The following is a 19,873-nucleotide window of genomic DNA, read 5'->3' on the forward strand; positions in this document are numbered from 1 at the left end:
GAGTTTACAGTTTCTTCGAAGACTTTTATCTCGTTTATTTTTAAGGGCACCCCTGTGAGGTGTGTGGATTCTAGATGGTCTCCATTTCGGGGATTGGCAGGTAGCCTTTGTAATGGGCTGGCTCAGAGAGCTCCCTGAGAAACAGGGTTAGAGCACTAAGTCGGCTTTGCAGACCTCAGAGAAATAATGTTACATTCAGCTTAAAATAAGTAAATACGTCACGTGTCAAATCAGATACCATCTTAATTCTAGTATGGACAAAAGGCTCCAAGATTGAGAACAATTTATGAAGAGAGAAAAACTTACAATTCTATGCATTAACCTAAGGTTTTCTTCAAGTTAAGAAAGACTGCACTCTTCCATTTCACCTAAGTTCATTTAGTGGCAAACAAAACTACCTACATCAATTTTTAAAATATCAGATGCATTAAAATGTCAAAACAAAAAAGTTTTAGAAGGATTATGGAAAAAGGCAAAAAAGAACCTTTCTAGTATGTTGTTTCCTGAGTCTTGTATTTAAAAGGTTAGTCTCAGCAGTCATCTCTGTGACGGGAAAATGATGAGGGAAGTGCTCTTCGGGATGTTACACTAGGTCTGTAACTGTAAGGTTATGAGAACCGCAGGGCCATGAGATGAAGGCTTTTACAAAAAAACTAGCAAATTAGTTCCATGAGCTAACAAGCAATGATTGAGCATCCACTTTTAGGGCTTAATACGTTCTTTCTAATTTAATGCTCAGACGACCCTGTGAAGTAGATTGTATTTTAGTCGTTTTACAGATGAGGAACTGAAGCTGTGTGGCCAACAAGAGGTGGAGCTAGGGTTTAAACCCAGATGGGTCTGACTCCAAGGCCTGTGTCTCTTCTGCTACACTATCGGTCTGTGTGGAATGAAATCGTAGCATGGGGGTCTGCTTTGAAACAGTAGGTTGGGAACAATTGTAGAGAGGCTTTAATACCAAACAGAGGCTGCAGGCGCCATCTTGTAGGTAAAGGGGAGATGCTGAAGGAGACTGGGCCGTGGTAGCTCTGTGCTAGAGAAAGTGGGAACCTGGTGGCTTGTGGGGGAGGTGATATCAATCCTTAGGGAGAAAGAGGGCAGAATCTTGGGATCCTGTCCTCTCTTTATGACCAACTCAACGGTATGAGAACTCACAAGATAAATGTGTGTTTTATAAGATTAAGCTACAAAGTAATTAATAAACATAGCCACAATGTGCAGCAAATAAAAAGAAAGCAAAAGAGCCAGAAGAGAGACTACAGACCCGGCACTGTCCCTTCTGACACAGCCGGTGCTGGCATGCACCTCTGTGAACAAAGAGCATGTGTTCCAGTGACATGCTTCTTTGTCAGGGGCTTCACTGCCAAAGGCATAAATAACACAGGCAGAACAGGGTGTGTCTCACTGCCCTGCCAACATCTTCCACTGGACTGTCAGTCCACAGGCCTGAAGGGGCTGTTGTCACAACTGTCCTGGTTGTGAATATTGCTGTACTTAACATCATTCTGTGTATGCATCTGGGTGTGAGAAAGAAGTAGAATATTGAACTGTATCTAAGCTGCAATCATTATCGTGATTTTGGATTTATGGATTTGAAGGACTGGAAGGGAATAAGGAAAAGCGAAAACATCTTAGTTTGTGAGGGAGTCTGAACTATGGGTAAATCTCTTTTACTTCCATTGATGTTAATGTTTACCTAATAAGTAATACAGATATCAAACAATGCCTGGTTTTGGCACTCCTTTGACCCTTAAAACTGCTTGTTAATCAGAATGTGTGTATTCCAGTAAGCTCCAAAATGTCTGAGAACACTCGGAGCTAGTTTGTAACTCCTTGGATCTGCTCTCCACCCCACTGCCTCAGCAACGTCATCAGATGATCAGAGCCTTCCACAAACTTTGTGTCTGTGAACAGACTTCAGCAAATCTGAAGATGAAACAGGCCCACTCAGGCATTGGCTTAACTGGTCTTGAAACCAGTTTACCAGAATCGGCACCTTTTCTCTTTAAGAAAGACAGTCTATGAAGGTGATGCATAAGATGGGGTGAAGAAATCATTACTCTAAATATTAAACACTTCCATTCTTTCCCTCCTCTCCCATACACATTTGCATACACTGGTAAATCCGTCCGCTGAGTCTCCACAGTATGGTCTGTGTGCCTGTTATAGCAGCTAGGCAACACGTGGGAGTTGTTGAAGGATCTAAATTCTCAGCGAGACTGAGCTCATACAAATATTTCTGGATGATATGAATGGAGAGCAGGAGCCTGGGGCCATCTTTAGAACATAGGTGCCCTGCAAATGTGTTATGTTGAAATAATGTCACGTGTACTCAAAAATATTACCTAGAAACAGCTGAGACACTGAGACAAATGGAGAGAGGAAGGCAAGTAGTTGGGTGAAAATGGGTTAAGGAATAAGATCCTGTTAGTCACCAGATGGTAAAAAAAAAATGAGAAGGGGAAAGTGTCAGGTGTGCAGGCAGCTGCAGGTCCAGTAAGGGGCCCCTGCCAAGACAGCCAGATTCCGTTCTGCTCTCTGAAACAGCTGTAGGTGCGTGGCCTTCCTGGGGCAGCAAGGAAGAGCTATGACCACCAAGAGTCGGGTTTAACATTTATTAAACACTATCTTTATGCCAAGTACTGTGCTTGGGACTTTTGTGTACATTGCATCTCAGTTAATCCTGGCACCAGCTCACGGGGACAAGACTATAATTCCCTTTTATTGTTTAGGAAACAGGCTTAGCAAAGCCAAGTGGAACTCACATAGCTAGTAAGAACCTGGATTTCTCTGTCATTAAAATCTCACTGTAATTCATTCGCATTACTTTGATCCACTAGTCTTCACAACTGCTTCTGAAAACTTTGATCCACTAGTCCTCACAACTGCTTCTGAAAAGCCTTTTTGTTTTCTCTGCTTTAAGAAGATTTACATGCTCAAGGAGGGGGTGCAGAGGAAGTTAAAAAAAAGAAAAAACTAAAGAAAATATTAAATTTTAAAATTAGATTCCTACTATTGAAACATATCCACCATTAAGGTGTATATCCTTGCAGCTTTTTTTTCTATATTATACATAGTTTTTAAGAAAACAATATTGGGGGGACTTCACTGGCAGTCCAGGGGTTAAGACTCTGCGCTTCCACTGCAGGGGGCGCGGGTTCCATCCCTGGTTGTCGAACTAAGACCCACATGCCACGTGACGCAGCTACAAAATTTAAAAAGAAAATTATGTTTCACGATTAAAAAAAAACAATATTGGGATCAGATTGAAGATTTTTGCTTGAAACTTGTTTTTCCAGCTAACACTATGGTAAGTAATGAGTTAATACTCATGACAAATATGAGTGTTAACTTTGCTCAATGTTTTTCCCTTTTTAGAGATGGACTCTAGTAATGTGGGAATCCACTCCATCACTTACAGGCTGTGTGCTTTGGGACAAACCACATAACCTCTAGGAGCCTCAGGCTGCTTATTTCGGGGGACTGTTATGAGGATTAGACATGATCCTGTGGGTGAAGCTCCTACCTGGCGCTGTGCCTGGCACTGTCTCTGTGCCCCAGTCACAGTTGCTGCAAGGCAGAGTCCCTCCCTTCTAAGCTGAGGCCCAGAGCTTGCTAGCTTCCTCAGGGGTTATCGAAGTTCTGCTGTGGCCATTAGTCTTCCACTTCTGCTCCATGCCCTTCATCTCCTGTAGTTACCTTGCCCTTTTGGCTGAGGTATGGGCTCACCTCAAACCAATGTAAGTTGTTTTATTTATTTATTTATTTATTTATTTATTTATTTATTTATTTATTTATTTATTGGTTGCACAGAGTTGCTGGCGGGATCTTAGTTCCCCGACCAGGGATTGAACCCAGGCCACCACAGTGAAAGTGCTGAGTCCTAACCACTGGACCGCCAGGGAATTCTCTAATCAATGTAAGTTTTGACTTTCAAAAAGGGTGGACTCATTTTCTGTTTCATGCAGGACTTGGTCTCTCTTGAGTAACTGAGAACATACTCCTGGAAAATATCTGTGTGGCCCCGCGGTGTTGGACATCCCTCTCCTCCATAATTAGCCAGCATCCCCGCCATCTGGACTCACTCATACCTCACAGGGATTTCCTTGTCCACACAGAACTAAGATTGATCCAAGAGCCCTGCTCCCGCTGACCGAACTCTACCATCTGTTCTCAAGCTTGCTTTGCCAGCTCCTGCCCAGCCAGGGGCCCCTCAGTGGGCATGCAAGGTGGTTTGTGTGCACCCTAATTTGCTAGTCTCTTATTTTGGTAAAGGCCCAAAGTCCCAAATACCCTCACACTCTGCTTCTTCCTTGAAAAGCAGGGCAGCCGGTTTCCTGATTTCTTTATGTTTATTTATGCACGTACTACAGAAAACTTGGAAACTATACTTAACCAGAAAAAAAAAAAAAGAAAAAGAAGAAGAAAGAAAAAGAAAAGAAAAATCTCAGTTCAGAGCTAAACACTGCTCACGTTTTGGTGTCTATTCTTCCAGTCTTTTCTCTACACACATATGGCACTTTCTCAAGTCTCAGATTGCCAGAAGCCTCATCTCATTAATAACAGCTTTTCACGCAGGCCGGGAGGGGGGAACCACTACATTAAATATTCATATTGATTGTAAGAGACATTTTTATTTCAGAAATAGTAAGTGGTGGAAAAAAAGTATCACAGTACCTAGGAAATATGGTGTCTATTACATTAAAAAAATTTTAAGTGGGATACTATAACCTGCTTTTTTCAGTTAACATATTATGAAAATATTTACCATTGAATAGTCTTTTACAATATATATTCCTTGAGGACATTCTTCTACAAAATGAAAATAGCTTTTCTTTTTCTGAATATAAAGACAATATATATTCATGTAGCACATACATAAAATGCACCAAAAGTATAAAGAAGAAAATACAAGGCAGCCAAAATCCCATTATCTAGCAGCAACCACTGTTAACATTTTTGTTAACAGTGAGCTATTTCTATGAATGTAGATGCATAAGTAAAACATATTATAAAGTGGAATACTACTATAAAGAGCACTTTGTAACATGCTTTTATTTTTCACTTAGCAGTAGGTCACAGGAATTGCTCCAAGTCAATAAATCATTTCATCATTTTTAAAGTCTGCATCATATTTCAGTGTACAGATGAAATGATAGCACAATTTATTCACCTAGTCTTCTACTGATAGACATTTAGGTTACTTCCAGTTGTTCACCATTATACGTAACATCTTCCTTGAAATAAATGCCTAGAAGTACAACTCCTGAATCAGAGTACATATTTTTCAAATCGGATATACATGGCAAATTGCCCTTCAGATGCTGTTCCTCTTTTATGCTCCCATTAGCAGTGTGTAAGACTTCCCCTCAGTCTTGCCTAAACTGGGTATTATCTTTTAAAAATCTTTGTCAATCATTTTTCAACTAATGTCAAGGTTGAAAACCTAAGGGTGCCAAGACAATTCAATGTGAAAGAATAGTCTTTTAAACAAAATGTGCTTGGACTCATTTAGCCATATGCAAAAGAAAGATGTTGAACCTCTGACTCACACCATATATAAAAATTAACTCAAAATGGACCATAGACTTAAATACAAGAGCTGGAACTATAAGACTCAGGAAACCTAGGAGTAAATCTTCATGACCTTGTATTAGGCAAAGCTTTCTTAGATATGACACCAAAAGCACAAGAAGCCAAAGAAGAAAGAGATAAATTGGACTTAATCAAAATTTAAAACTTTTGTGCTTCAAATGATACCATCAAGAAAGTGAAAAGACAATGCATGGAATGAGAGAAAATATTTGTGAATCATATATCTAATAAGGGACTTGTATCCAGAATAGATAAAGAACTATTAGAGCTCAACAACAAAAAGACAAATAACCCAATTAAAAATGGGCAGAGAATTTGAATAGACATTTCTCCAAAGAAGATATACAAATGGCCAATAAGCACAAAAAGAAGCTTAATGTTATTAGGCATTTGGGAAATGATAATCAAAACCACAATGAGATACCACTTTGCACTTACTAGGATGTCTATAATTAAAATGATGGACGACAAGTGTTGGTGAGGATGTGGAAAAATTGGAACCCTTGTGCATTGCTTGTGAGAATGTAAAATGGTGCAGCTGCTGTGGAAAACAGCTTGGCAGTTCCTCAAAAAGTTAAACATAGAGCCAGCAGTTTCACTGTTAGTTATATACCCAAGAGAATAAAAATGTATGTCCATATGAAATTTGTACATGAATGTTTATAGCAGCATTATTCATAATTATCATAAATTGGAAACAACCGAAATGTCCATAAACTGGACATTTTGGTTGTTTATCCATAACAGAATAGATAAACAAAATGTAGTATATACATACAATGGAATTTTTTTCAGACATGAGAAGGAATAAAGTACTGATACGTGCTTCAACATGGATGAACCTTAAAAATATTATGTTAGCTGAAAGAAGTCAGGCAAGATGACCACATAGTGTATGACTCCATTTATATGGAATGTCTAAAAAAAGCAAATCCATAGAGACAGAAAATAGATTAGTGGTCGCCAAGGGCTGGGAGTAATAGGGAGTGACTTCTAATGAGTATGGGGTTTCTTTTTGGGATAACAGGAATGCTCTGGAATTTGATAGTAGTGATGGTTGCACAACTCTCTGAACATACTAAAAACTACTGAATTGTACACTTTAGAAGTGAACTTTATGGTAACTGAGTTACATCTCAATAAAACGGTAAAAAATGTTTATCAATTAGGTAAGATGACAATGATATCTCATCTCTAATTTGTACTTGTTTATATAACTAATGGGGCTGAATACTTTTTCAGGTATTTATAAGGAATTTGTTTTCCTTTATAAGTTACCTGTTTATGTCCTGTTGGTATTTTTAAATTATTTATTAATAAGTGCTCTGTATATATTAAGAATATTAACCCTTAGTCTGCCATTCATGTTCAAACTATTTTCCCCACTTGTTGTTTGCCTTTAAAATTTTATTTATGTATGTATATATACATACACAAACACACATACAGGGGAGGGTGATGAAGAAAAATTTCAAATTTTTATTTAGGATAAAATTGATCTTTATGTTTATTGCTCTCATGTCATGAGAGCCTTCCCCACCCCAAGACTATATCAATATTCACCTATATTTTCATCTGATACTTCTGGTTTCATTTTTATGTGAAATCGATAATCTATATAGATTAATATTTTAATGTATGCCTTGAAGTAAAGGTCTAATTTTCTTTATTTTTAATGGTTAGCTACTTGTCCCAACACCATGTGTTAAGTAATCATCTTTCCCCCAATGAACATGAAATGTGACCCTTAACACATACTAAGTTCTTACATATTCTTAAGTCTATTTCTGGACCTCCTTCTCTGTTCACTTATTTTTCTATCTCACCAGTACCCCTCTGGGACAGTTTAGCAAATGGAAAGCCAGTGGACAAATGACAGAAGACCAGAAGTTTATTCTCTGGAGACATGGGGTCAGAGCGGCACTGGACTTGGGGACACCAGGCCCAGGTGAGAGTGCATCTCCATTAACCATGTAGGTAAGTAGAGAACATACCTTTCAGAATGCACAGTGCCACCACTAGTCCTATGCTACCCTCCATATTATCTCCCTCCCTATTTATTATCATTCTTCCCCGGAAGAATACACAGTTGACCCTTGTTTTTTTGGCCTCACTATGCGGCGTGTGGGATCTTAGTTCCCTGACCAGGGGTTGAAACTGTGCCCCCTGCAGTGGAAGTGTGGAGTCTTAACCACTGGACAGCCAGGGAAATCCCCATGCTTGACCCTTGAACAATGCAGGTTCGTACTGTGGGGGACCACTTATACGTGAATTTTTTTCAATAAATACAAATTACAGTCCTATACAATATAAGGTTCATTGAATCTGTGGATGCAGATTGGATGTGGAGGGCCAACTGTAAAGTTATACATGTATTTTCAACTTCAGGGAGGATTGGCAACCCTAACCCTTGTGTTGTTCAAGAGTCAGCTGTACCATCAGTCAAGATGTAAAATGATATCAGAAGGATTTCTGGTTAGTCATGATGGATTTAACTCATATGCTTATCTCCACATCCTCCCAAATCCTTAAAAGGATTTAAAGATAAAGTTGAGGAAATTTTCCCAGAAAGTAGAACAAAAAGGTAATGAAATATACTAAATGACAAATAAAATCAAAGGATCAGTCCAGGAGGTCCAATATCCGACTAATCAGAGTTCAAGAAAGAGAGAAAAAATAAAATGGAGGGAATTAAGTGGAAGTCTACATCCCAAATGGCGAGATACCCCTCCAACTCCCCTTTCCCCACTTAGTTCCAGAATGCTAATAGCTAATCTCCAAAGGCAGGAGATTGGAGGATTCTTTTCTGAGGAAAGTGACTGGTTTATTTTTTATTTTTTAAAAATATTTATTTTTGGCTGCGTTGGGTCTTCGTTGCTGTGCGTGGGCTTTCTCTAGTTGCGGTGAGCAGGGGCTACTTTTCGTTGATGTGCACGGGCTTCTCATTGCGGTGGCTTCTCTTGTTGCAGAGCACGGGCTCTAGGCACGCAGGCTTCAGTAGTTGTGGCTCGCAGGCTCTAGAGCGCAGGCTTAGTAATTGTGGTGCATGAGCTTAGTTGCTCCGCGGCATGTGGGATATTCCCGGCCCAGGGATTGAACCCATGTCCCCTGCATTGGCAGGCGGATTCTTAACCACTGTGCCACGAGGGAAGTCCAAAGTGACTGGTTTAAGAGTGAACGTCTAAGATAACCAAATTTCTTTTATTTTAGCTATAATTTCCAAGGGCACTTTTTTGTCTCTATAATTATTCATTTTTCATAGCATCCTGTTTTTATTTCATTGATGTAACATCTCTTCTCTTTGAGAAGATAAAGTTTTATTCTGATATCTGAATTGTCTCCATTTTCTCCAAGTTCCTTTTTACTAACTCAGATTTCTGGCTCTAGTGTTAGACTCTGTTAACCCAAAACAATAAAACAGCAAAACGAGTTTATTTGGGAGCAGCAAAGAATTGCACCTCAGGACACACAACTATGGTGAACCACATGCAAGTCTAGTTAAGAAAAAGAAAGGAGACGCTTTTATAGAGAAGGGGAAATTGGGAGTGGCTGTTAAAAACAAAAAGTCCATTGGAGGAAACTGGGACTTTGAAATATAGTGGCCTTTCACTGGCTGAGCTGTTGCCAGGCAAGGAGAAATCTTTCTTCCTCCCAAGGTGGTATAGTAGTGTCACTTCTTGCTAGAGATGCAAGGTAGGTCTCTACCTGTCAGGATCTCTATGGATGTTGCGTGGTATGTACATGAGAGCTCCCCCTCTGGCCTCCCAGCTCCATTTTAGTGAGGTTTCCTTTTGTTAATTTTCACAAGTCTTTCCTGAGTATCTGACCATCCTTGAATGTCCGTTCATATTTACGAGAGAGGGGCTAAACAGATGACTGGAAGCGCTGATGTACTGATAGGTCTTAGAAACTTGTGGGTATCACTCCATGGTGATCAGGAAGCAAGCAGGCATTTCCATTGAGAGACCTCCAAATGCCAGTATTTTCAGTACCTACGGCTGTAAAGGATGAAATTATCAAGCAATAATACAACACAATTCCTTTGGATTTCCAGGTTGAAATGGCCCATCAAGGCATATTATAATGAAAATCAGAAAACCAGAGATCCTGAAAGTGTCCTAAGAGAGAAAAAAGTCATAATGAGGGCTTCCCTGGTGGCGCAGTGGTTGAGAGTCCGCCTGCCGATGCAGGGGACACGGGTTTGTGCCCCGGTCCGGGAAGATCCCACATGCCGCGGAGCGGCTGTGCCCGTGAGCCGTGGCCGCTGAGCCTGTGCGTCCGGAGCCTGTGCTCCGCAACGGGAGAGGCCACGACAGTGAGAGGCCCGCGTACCGTAAAAAAAAAAAAAAAAAAAAAAAAAAGTGATAATGAAAGAATCAAAAATCAAAATGATGTGAGACTTAATAGACCACGGGGAACTAGAAGACAGTGGAGGTGATGGCTTCTGAGGAAAAGGATCCTCCTCTTAGAACCTAACACACAGCCAAACTGTCATTCAAGAGTGAGAGAAGAATAAAAATATTTTCAGACATTCAAGATCTCAAAATATTAACCCTCCACGCACCCTTTCTCAGGAAGCTACTGGAGGATACCCTCCCTTAAGGGTAGCTGTAGTGGGCCTCAAGGACAACCCAATACAGATGGAAACAGAGGACAAGGGCTCCAGGAGGTATGCTGGAAAATAAACATGAAGATTACCTCCTGTGCAGCCGCATTGAGAGGTGACTTTGCAGCTTTGACAGAGAAATGAAAACAATAAAAAGAGGTCATTCTTAACTCCAGGAAAAATAAAAAGTTGTACAAGAAATATAATTACAATATGTTATATGGCTCATCTGTAAACATTATGTAGTCACATAACATAAATAACCAACACTGAAAGGAGGTGGGAAGTCAAAGCTGTGTGGGAGTGAGGACCTGAGAGCTAAATCCTTATTTTTCATAGTAGGAAGTCAATATTTAATGTTCAAAAAACATTGGATGTAATATAACCACATTATTTATATAAAAGAAGGCAGACACCAGAGACGACAGCTAAAAGAATTGAAGTTGCTGTCTCTGGAGAAGAGGGAGGAAAGTGGGAGGGGCCAGGCAGGAGCATGCTGTTTTGGTAACAAGCTCCGTAGTAGTCTTTTTTTGCGTTTAAAACGCTCTCCTTGTATTACTCGGAAACAAATGAAATTTAAATCAAAAAGCTTGCGAGCTGTTAGAGGTGGCCCCTGACAGTGGGTGTGGATGCTGGGAAAAGGTGTTCTGCCTGCCTGAGATCTATTCCGAAAGGGCTGGAGGTCCCCAGAGCCCAGAGGACAGACAGTGTGGGAGGGGCCAAGGGCCTTCACGCCTTTTCTGGGGCACTCTGCTCCTGGGATGGAGGTGGGTGTGATAGGGGCTCAAAATTGGGTTGGATTTTCTTCATACAGCTGCAACGTGCACTTTATAAGGGTAGAGATGTTGCCAAGACTCTGACATTACATTTCTGTCAGATTTTGTACAGTGTTGGGGGATTCCTAATTTCCCGATGTCTTCAAATGTGTTTTATTTTTTTAACATCTTTATTGGAGTATAATTGCTTTACAATGGTGTGTTAGTTTCTGCTTTATAACAAAGTGAATCAGCTATACATATATCCCCATATCTCTTCCCTCTTGCGCCTCCCTCCCTCCCACCCCTCTGATGTGTTTTAGAGAGAAGTTGAGAGAGTGCAGGGGGCCACTCAGAAGCCACTGTGTTTGGACATCTGGGTTCTTCTTTCTACAACAGCCTGAGCAGGTCGGCCTCCCTCTCACTCTCTTTTTCTCCTCTCTCTTTCTCTCTCTTTTAAATTGAGGAATAATTACAGTAAAATGCACAGATGTTAAGCATATAGTTGGTGAGTTTTAACAAAGGTGTTCACCAACACCCCATTCAAGATAGAAAGCACTGCTATCGCATCCCCCTGTATCCCTTCCAGTGCCCCATCAGAGGCAACACTTGTTCTAAATTATATCCCCAAGAGACGATTTTGCGCGTTCTTGGACTTCGTATGAATGAAATCATACACCTGTACTCTCGTGTGTCCGACTTCTTTCCCTCAACATATTTTTGAGATTCATCTGGGTTGTTGAATGCATCAGTAACTCATTTCTTTTTATTGATGAGTACGATTCCAGTGTATGAATAACATGACTATTTATTCATTTTCTTAACAAGTCTCTTCTTTCTCAAGACCGGCCTTGTTTCTGAGCTGGAGCAAGACTTCTTTACATGACCCTTTTTACTAACACACTAATGAGGTTGTTTCCACTGAGTGGAGTTGAAAGATTAAAATTTAGGCTTTATGAAGGACCAGCATCACTTACCCACATGTTATAAATGGAAATTGGATGTAATACATGCTCATTTAGGTTGAAGCTATTTGTGCACCAGGAGACCAATTAAAAGCCTGTGACAATAACCCAATGTGAGGTAACTGAAGTTTGCACCAGAGTTTTTGCTGTGAAAAGAGAAAAGGAGGAACAGATGGGATAAATATTTCACAGGAAAACTTGACAGGGCTTTGTGACAGATTAGGTGTATGGGATGAAGGGGCAGGATGAAACAAATGCTATTTCCGGGTGGACATCTGCCTGGTGGGTCCCTCTTCTCTTTCACCTTGGGCCAGTCACTCCTTCTGCAAGCTCTGTCCTGTTGGGAATTTTAAGGAGCTCTGATTCAGTGGCTCAGCCTGCCTTCCATGCCCACTTGTACCTTTTATATACACCTCGCAGCTATTGAAAGGCATAGTGAAATTGCGGAAAGAACACTGAGTTTGGACTTGGTTAGTCTATCATTCTTTCACTTGCTTAGGCTCCCTAAGTCTCAGTTTCCTCATAGGTGAAATGAAGGTGAGTAAATATCCCCACCTTACCAGATCGTTTTGAGAATCAAGGGAAGTGACTTCAAATTTCTTATAATGGTTCACAAGAAACTAATAAGAGAAATCACCTGTAGGAGGGGGTATGAGGGATGGGGGAAGCAGTGGGAGTTAAACTTTTAGTGAACACCTTTTTTTTTTTTAACCATGTGAGCATATTACCTTTTAAAAAGAAAATCCTAAACAGAATCAAATAAGCTATCTCTACAAATGATTAGGCATTCTAGACTGCTGAAAAGGACAGAGCCTGGCTACCTCCTGTCTGTGAGAATCTTGAGGTCCATTAGCCCAGAAGTCCTATCACTCCAGGATAGCTGACAATAGCAAATTATTTCACTTTAATGACAAAAAATGGGTTTTGGGTTGCAGTGAGAGGACTCTGCTCCGAGAGTAAAGAGATCTGGATCCTGGTCCTGGCTTTTCTGTGTCATTCAGGTGTGTTCCTTCTCTTCTCTGTGTCTTCTGTTGAATGAAAGAGTTAGACTGCATGATCTTTGAGATGCTTCCAGCTCTGACATGCTAGAATATAATGCTAACTTCTAAGCAACAGAGGGTCTCATGATGTGATATCTGTAAAGGATTTGCTGGCGACATTTTTGTATCTAAGACAGGAGCAGGGCAAAGAATCACATGCTTCTCTTTTCACCTTTTATTTCCTTTGATACTGAAGTACCCAGAAGCAATGAGTCAAATGGAGTGTGTTTTCCAGAAAAGAAAATTGAGCTGTGTTTCAGTAGAACCATTGGTGCAATCCCATTGCTGTTTGCTACTGACATTAGCCAAAGGGTGTATCAGTGGTATTTTATGTATACACGGCACTTTATATGGATAAAGTTATATCCACTCTATATGGATAAAGTGGATCCACTTTATATGGATATCTACTTTTTATGGATAAAGTTCCTATTCAATGAATAGGAACTCAAAGATCATATAGTTCAAATTCTAACAAGACTCAAATAATGGCCTTTGGGGCTTCCCTGGTGGCTCAGTGGTTGAGAATCCGCCTGCCAATGCAGGGGACACGGGTTCGAGCCCTGGCCTGGGAAGATCCCACATGCCGTGGAGCAACTAGGCCCGTGAGCCACAACTACTGAGCCTGTGCATCTGGAGCTTGTGCTCCGCAACAAGAGAGGCTGCGACAGTGAGAGGCCTGTGCACCGCGATGAAGAGTGACCCCCGCTCGCCGCAACTAGAGAAAGCCCTCGCACAGAAACAAAGACCCAACACAGCCAAAAATAATAAATAAATTTAAAAAAAAACAAACAAAAAAACAATGGCCTTTGTTGCCAAGGAACTCATCTCCTGAGGTGCTTCATTCCGTTTTCATCTTGCTCAAATCATTAGGAAACTGTTCCTTAGGTTGAGCTGAAATCTTGACTTCATGATCACTATTAGTGCCAGCTTAGCTCTCTGGGGCTACAAACTACACCTATGTTCTCTCTGGCCAAGGTTGCAAACTGCTGAAATGCAGGCAGTATTAGACCATGACTTGTTGGCTCTTAATAGTGTTTAAAAATATCTCAATTAGTTTTTGACATTAAAACATCATGAGTTTTTTGTTTGTTTGTTTACATAAACTGTTTCTGACTTTTCTGGAAAGATCAAAAGGTCTGTGCAGCTGCCTCCCCAATATGATTCTTCCCTTTTTAGTAAACAATTCAAGGCTTTGTTCCAGTCCCTATCCTCTCTGGCTCAGCCTATGTGCTGTTGGGAGAGGCTGATCCCACCCCTGGTTCTAGAGCAGGGCATGCAAACTAGTCCTAATTCATCAGCATAGCCCTACCTTTTGTCACCTTTGTTGATTCAGAAACAAGCACTGCTTAAAGACTGGGTTCCTTGGAAACAGAATCCAAGATGGAGAGCTGCATGCAGAAGGCTTACTGAGGAGTGTCCTTAGGACACACACCTATGGGGACCTGAAGAAGACAAGGTTGGGGGTGGAGAGAAGCCGACCAGCAAAGTAGGTGCAATGTAGTTACAACCAAAGCCTCAGCTGATCCCAGGAACTCAGGAATGGGGATGGCCCTTCAGAGTTGTCCCAAACTGAAGTAAGGGGGCCAGACATTTGTATTCCCACATCAGCCAGTCACAGGCCTCAGGCTGCACCCTGGAAGGGGGTGTAAAACCTTGGGGGAAGTGGTTTCCTAAGGCTCAGAGCAAGACTATTCCCAGCAGCTGAGGGATGGATGTGTTGCCCCAGAAGAGGGGACCTGGGCTGAGCCTCATAGTATCTCCTACCGGCATAAGACTCAATCCAGATTAATAGAGATTTGCTAGGACTCCTGAGAAAGAGGCTTCCAGAAGTGACCTGTATCTCTCTGGATATGGACAAGGAGCTCTGGGACTTGTCCTTAGCCATCTCACATCAAGGTCAGCTTTGATAACACTGGTGCTCTGCTGAATCAAACCAACCCTGAAGCTTAAATTACCTGGACTTTTAGTGTGAGCTTCATCGTTAAGTCAGTTTTCTGGTTGTTTTAATTACTTACAAATGAACATACTTTGACACATTCTGCATCGCAGAGCTACATTCCCTGGCAATAACCCGCCGAATAGCAGCTGCCTCCCTTTAAGATGGGTCACTTGGTTTCCAGTTTACTAGTGCCCACTTGGCTTTCAGAGGTGGTAGCCGAGAGCTAAATCCTAGTCTTCTAATAATATGAAGTCAATAGATAATGTCTAAAGTGGAAAAACCAAGACATAGAACAGAGCATGTGTCTATAAATATGAGGTAACATCAGAAGAAATAGCTAAAAGTGTTGGCAGTAGTTGCCTCTGGGGAGCTCTGTCAGGGTGGGATGGGACAAGGCACTGCAACTGGTTTTTGTGGGAAGCTTTGAAGTGCGCTTTAATTTGAAACTCTGTGTATCCCCGGTTGCTAATGCATGCCCTGGGGCATCTTGCCCTGCTCTGGGACTCTCCCATCTCCTAGTTCTCTTGCCTTCCTCTGGCCTTTCTTCTGGGTAGGGGGTTTCCCAAATGCTGGTTGATAATCATCTTAAGCTACCCTTTCTCTCTTTATTATCTTATGCATTCTATCCGCTCCTGGGAGACTTTGTTCCCTACTCCTGATCTCTCCTCTTTAGCTCCTGATCCCTATTTCTTCCACAGGATCACCTTGGAATTCCCCTGCCCTATTTCCAACTTGCATGAGGAGGTAACCAAGGTCTCTCCTAGCCCTAACATGCTATGAGGTCTGAAAAATTATATGGAAACATTTAACAAGTCGTAAGAATGGATCTCTTTCATTTACTTAATATCATTAGCCATTTTTTTCTTTTGTCATGTTGACTGAAGAAATGCACAACCTAAAAGTTGAGAATTATGCTTTATTTGGCTAACAAAACTGAGGATGAAAGCCCAGGACGAAACCTCTCAGATAGCTCTGAGAGACTGCTCTGAGGAGGTAAGGGAGGAGCCGGGATATAGAGGAGTATTTGCAGCAAAGAGCAGGTAGTCAGAACTCCAAAAGATTACTGTTTTTCGTTTTAATGCTTTATTTATTTATTTTTGGACTGTTTTTTACTGTGGTAAAATTTATATAACATAAAGTTCACCATTTTAACCATTTAAAATTATACAGTCCAGTAGCATTTAGTTATGAAACCACCACCACTACTTAGTTCCAGAACATTTTCATCACCCCGAGAGAAACCCTGTACCCATTAAGCAGTCGCTCCACCTTCTGGCCTCCCCTCACCCTGGGCAGCTCCTTATCTGCTTTCTGTCTCTATAGATTTGCCTATTTTGGACATTTCATATAAGTTGAGTCATATAATTTGAAGTCTTTCAATACTGTGAAAAAGCCAAGTAACATCTTAATATTATTAGGAAAATAATTTTGATCTTATGGACCTCCTGGAAGAGTCTCAGGATCCCCCAGAGGTCGGCAGAGCAGACTTTGAGAACTGCTGGTCTAGGTCATCCAAGTTGTGGGGCACCAGCCAGCTCCCCATTACAGCTTCTCTCCCAGCACAAGGTGATTGTCATGTCCCCACGTCCAACCTGAGGCCTCTACACCTCAGCTTCTCATTTCCCGTGAAAACTCGGTCCGCCACTTCCTGCAAAGTTGAGATTACAATGGATTCACATTCAAACGGCCCAGAGGAACCAAACAACCAAATGGGGACACGTTTTTATAAGTTATAAATCTGACTGTGGTAAGAAACTATACCACAAACTGGTTTCCGGTAAAATTCTGATCACTTCCTGCCACTGTCATTACATTTTATCATCACAGTAGTTACCTTTTACCTGTGATGAGAGCTGTCATGTACTTTTGAATATCAAGCAGCAGCCATGCCATAAATTGCTAGCCGCTTTTTCCTGTAATGATCACAGCTTATTTTATTCTTCAAGTATTCTTCTCAGAGTAATCAGCACGCTTATTATACAGCATATTCAAATGTTAATGCATACATTGAACTCATGCTATTGTGAGACCCATTTGCTCCGGAGCTAAAATTATGTTGCCATTCTGCTTGGTGCTAGAGGTTCTGTGCTCGAAATCGGTTTTCCACATACAAGGAGCCCAGGTTATTTAACAAGAATGTGAGCTAGAATGAGACCTTCTCAACAATGACTTCACCAAGAGAAGCCACTGCAATGAGAAGCCTGCGCACCGCAACGAAGGGTAGCCACCACTCGCTGAAACTAGAGAAAGCCCACACAGGGCAACAAAGACCCAACACAGCCAAAAATAAATAAATGAATGAATGAATGAATAAATAAATAAATAATTTTAAAATAACATTAAAAAAAATCAGTTCCTCCGTCACATTAGCCACATTTACAGTGTTCCATAGTCACATGTGACTAGTGGCTACCATATTGGATCATACAGAAGAAGATTCCCATCATTGTGGAAAGTTCTATTGGACAGCTCTGCTCTAGAACATTCTAGGTGTACTTCTAAAAAAGGGCCAAACCAGGTAGGATATCATTTTAATGTGCTTATTTTTCCTTTGCTTTCTTCAAGACCCAGCTCATATATCAATTCTTCTGGGAATTTGCCACATGTGTGGTCTGTGACTGTATGCTATAGGCAGCCAAGCATTCTGAGCTATGCAGTTCTTTGTGGTAATGCGTGGATCTAACTAGAACTTAGTATGGAGATCCTGGCATAGCTATTTGTCAATCCTTAACCAAAATGTGGCCTTTCTCTATCTGGGGAAGGCATCCTCCTTGACAAAGCAATTAGCTTTGGGGCAGGAGGGAAAGGAGGGAAACACTGGCCTAGCCAGCCAGATCTGCTGAATCCACTTCTGTAGCTATAAAAATAATTTGTAATAAAAGCTTTTGACCTCCTGTCCATAAACATTACATAGGCCATCTCGGCCAGGCCATCAAGAAATGGAAGTCAGGGTGTGATTTGCTTGATACAAGATATCTTGTCATCTTACCTGTGGACCCTCACTAAATTTTTAGTCTGCTGTCTTTCTCTTTCAATTTTCTGTGCTGGAGCTCTTAGAATTTCTCATAATAAAATCTGTCATTTCTACCTTCTAAATCTCTCTAGAATCTGTGCTTTCCTTTAATACCCTCAGTGAATTTATCTTCTCTCTCCTTTCCCACCCAGCCCCCTTATTGTCACCTAAATGCTCTAAGAACATTACCTGATTATGGCATTCTCCACCCTAAAACCCCTCAGTGGCTCCCCATGACATCATAAAAGCCTCTCCTTGGGCCCCCAGCTACCTCTCTGGTTTCAGATCTTTCCATTCCCTGGTGTGTAGCACACATTCCAGCTTCTCTGTTACTGTGCCCAGAACCAAGATGCCTTTTCACATCTCTGTGCCTTTGTATACTCACACCTCCCTCTGTCTGAAATGAGCCCCCCACCACCTTTAATCCCCCTGGAGAATTTCTACCCCCTTGTTAAGGTAACATTTAAATCTTATCTCTTCTGAGAAGCCCAGCCTGAGCCCTCAGACAGACTTAAGTGATCCATCAACTGTGCCCAAATGCTGTGTGGGCTTTGGTCATAACCCAGTCTGTATATGACACTCATGAGTCTGTTTCTCCTACTAAACTGTGAGGTCTCAAGGGCAGGCAGCACATCTGACTCATCTCTTACCCACTGTGGCAAGCACAGGACCTGACTCACAACAAACGCTTACTAAATGCCTGTTAGAATGAACAATAATCTGTGCCATTATGAGGTTCTGCTATGAGGGTCCTCTGTGTGGAGCTGCTGGGCTCCTTAGGGTTCACCCTTGCTGATAGAGGCCTAGGGCCAAGTGGCACTGGTAGCTGAGGATGTGCAGAAAAGCAAAAGGCCTGCAGCTGCTCCCACTGAAAGCCTCCCTGTATGCGTGCAGCTCGTTCCCTCTCAGACTTTGCTACTCGCACAAGCCCATTCCTTGTCTTTCATGAAAAAAACACAGGACCCCTTGGAGAATGTTCCTGTAGGGACCCATCTGTGGGTGATTCTATGGGGGAGAATTATGGGCAAGGGGGAGAAACATCTTAATAGAATGGAGAAGGGTGAAACATTGCTACTCTTGCTTAGCATTGGGATGTCGCTCGAGGGGGAATGTAGGAGCTGGTAGCAACACTTCTTATGTTTTAGAAAGTACCCTGTGATTACCAAAACCTTCCACTTTTATCAACTTCTCGAGCCTGTTATCCACCCTGAGGGGCAGGCAAGACAGAGCTGGGGTTATTTGTAGATAAGGAAACTAATATCCAGAGAGGTGAAGTGACTTGCCCAAGGTCATGTTTTGAGCAAAGGCCCACAAAAATGAAGTGACTTTCCCAGGGTTGTGAAGTAATATTCAGAACTATAACATATGGGGTTACTTGTAAAAATTTCTGCGGGTTTTAAACTATTTATTTATTTATTTTTGGCTGCGTTGGGTCTTCGTTGCTGCACGTGGGCTTTCTCTAGTTGAGGCAAGCGGGGGCTACTCTTCGTTGTGGTGCGCGGGCTTCTCATTGCGGTGGCTTCTCTTGCTGCAGGTCACGGGCTCTAGGAGCATGGGCTTCAGTAGTTGTGTCATGCAGGCTCAGTAGTTGTGGCTCATGAGCTTAGTTACTCCACGGCATGTGGGATCTTCCCGGACCAGGAAGAACCCATGTTCCCCTGCATCGGCAGGCGGATTCTTAACCACTGCGCCACCAGGGAAGTCCCTCTGTGGGGTTTTCTTTAATAAAATTTTTGAAATCAGAAACATTTTCTGGTAAATTGAGTCCACACAGGGCTTTCAGACATCTCTTGGGAAATTTGACTAGATGACATTGAAGATTTATTCCAGCGGTGAAATTCTATGAAATTTAGTGTTTACTGTGTCCCAGGTTCACGTAACTCCATAAAGTACAATTACCAGTTTGCAAGTAATTTACAAAACAAAGAGCTCTCCTGCCCAGTCAAGCATCACTGTC

The 19,873-nt window shown here is 41.6% G+C and overlaps 1 protein-coding gene across 2 annotated transcripts in view; it reads left to right on the plus strand.

Annotated features, from left to right (window-relative positions):
* Positions 1-3,166: 3,166 nt before the first annotated feature.
* The window catches only part of HEMGN (hemogen), a 38,986-nt gene continuing 22,279 nt past the window's right edge, over positions 3,167-19,873 (plus strand). Inside the window, exons 1-3 of one of the 2 annotated variants that reach the window (XM_060013366.1) lie at positions 3,167-3,310; positions 3,814-3,919; positions 7,425-7,543. In XM_060013366.1, the coding sequence (XP_059869349.1) occupies positions 7,468-7,543 (76 nt within the window). In that variant the 5' untranslated portion in view covers positions 3,167-3,310; positions 3,814-3,919; positions 7,425-7,467. Of the gene's footprint in view, positions 3,311-3,785; positions 3,920-7,424; positions 7,544-19,873 lie in introns of those variants that run through there. The other variant, XM_060013367.1, reaches the window with a different exon arrangement.

This window comes from Delphinus delphis, chromosome 6 (assembly GCF_949987515.2).
Source record: "Delphinus delphis chromosome 6, mDelDel1.2, whole genome shotgun sequence".
In the NCBI taxonomy this organism is placed as follows: domain Eukaryota; kingdom Metazoa; phylum Chordata; class Mammalia; order Artiodactyla; family Delphinidae; genus Delphinus; species Delphinus delphis.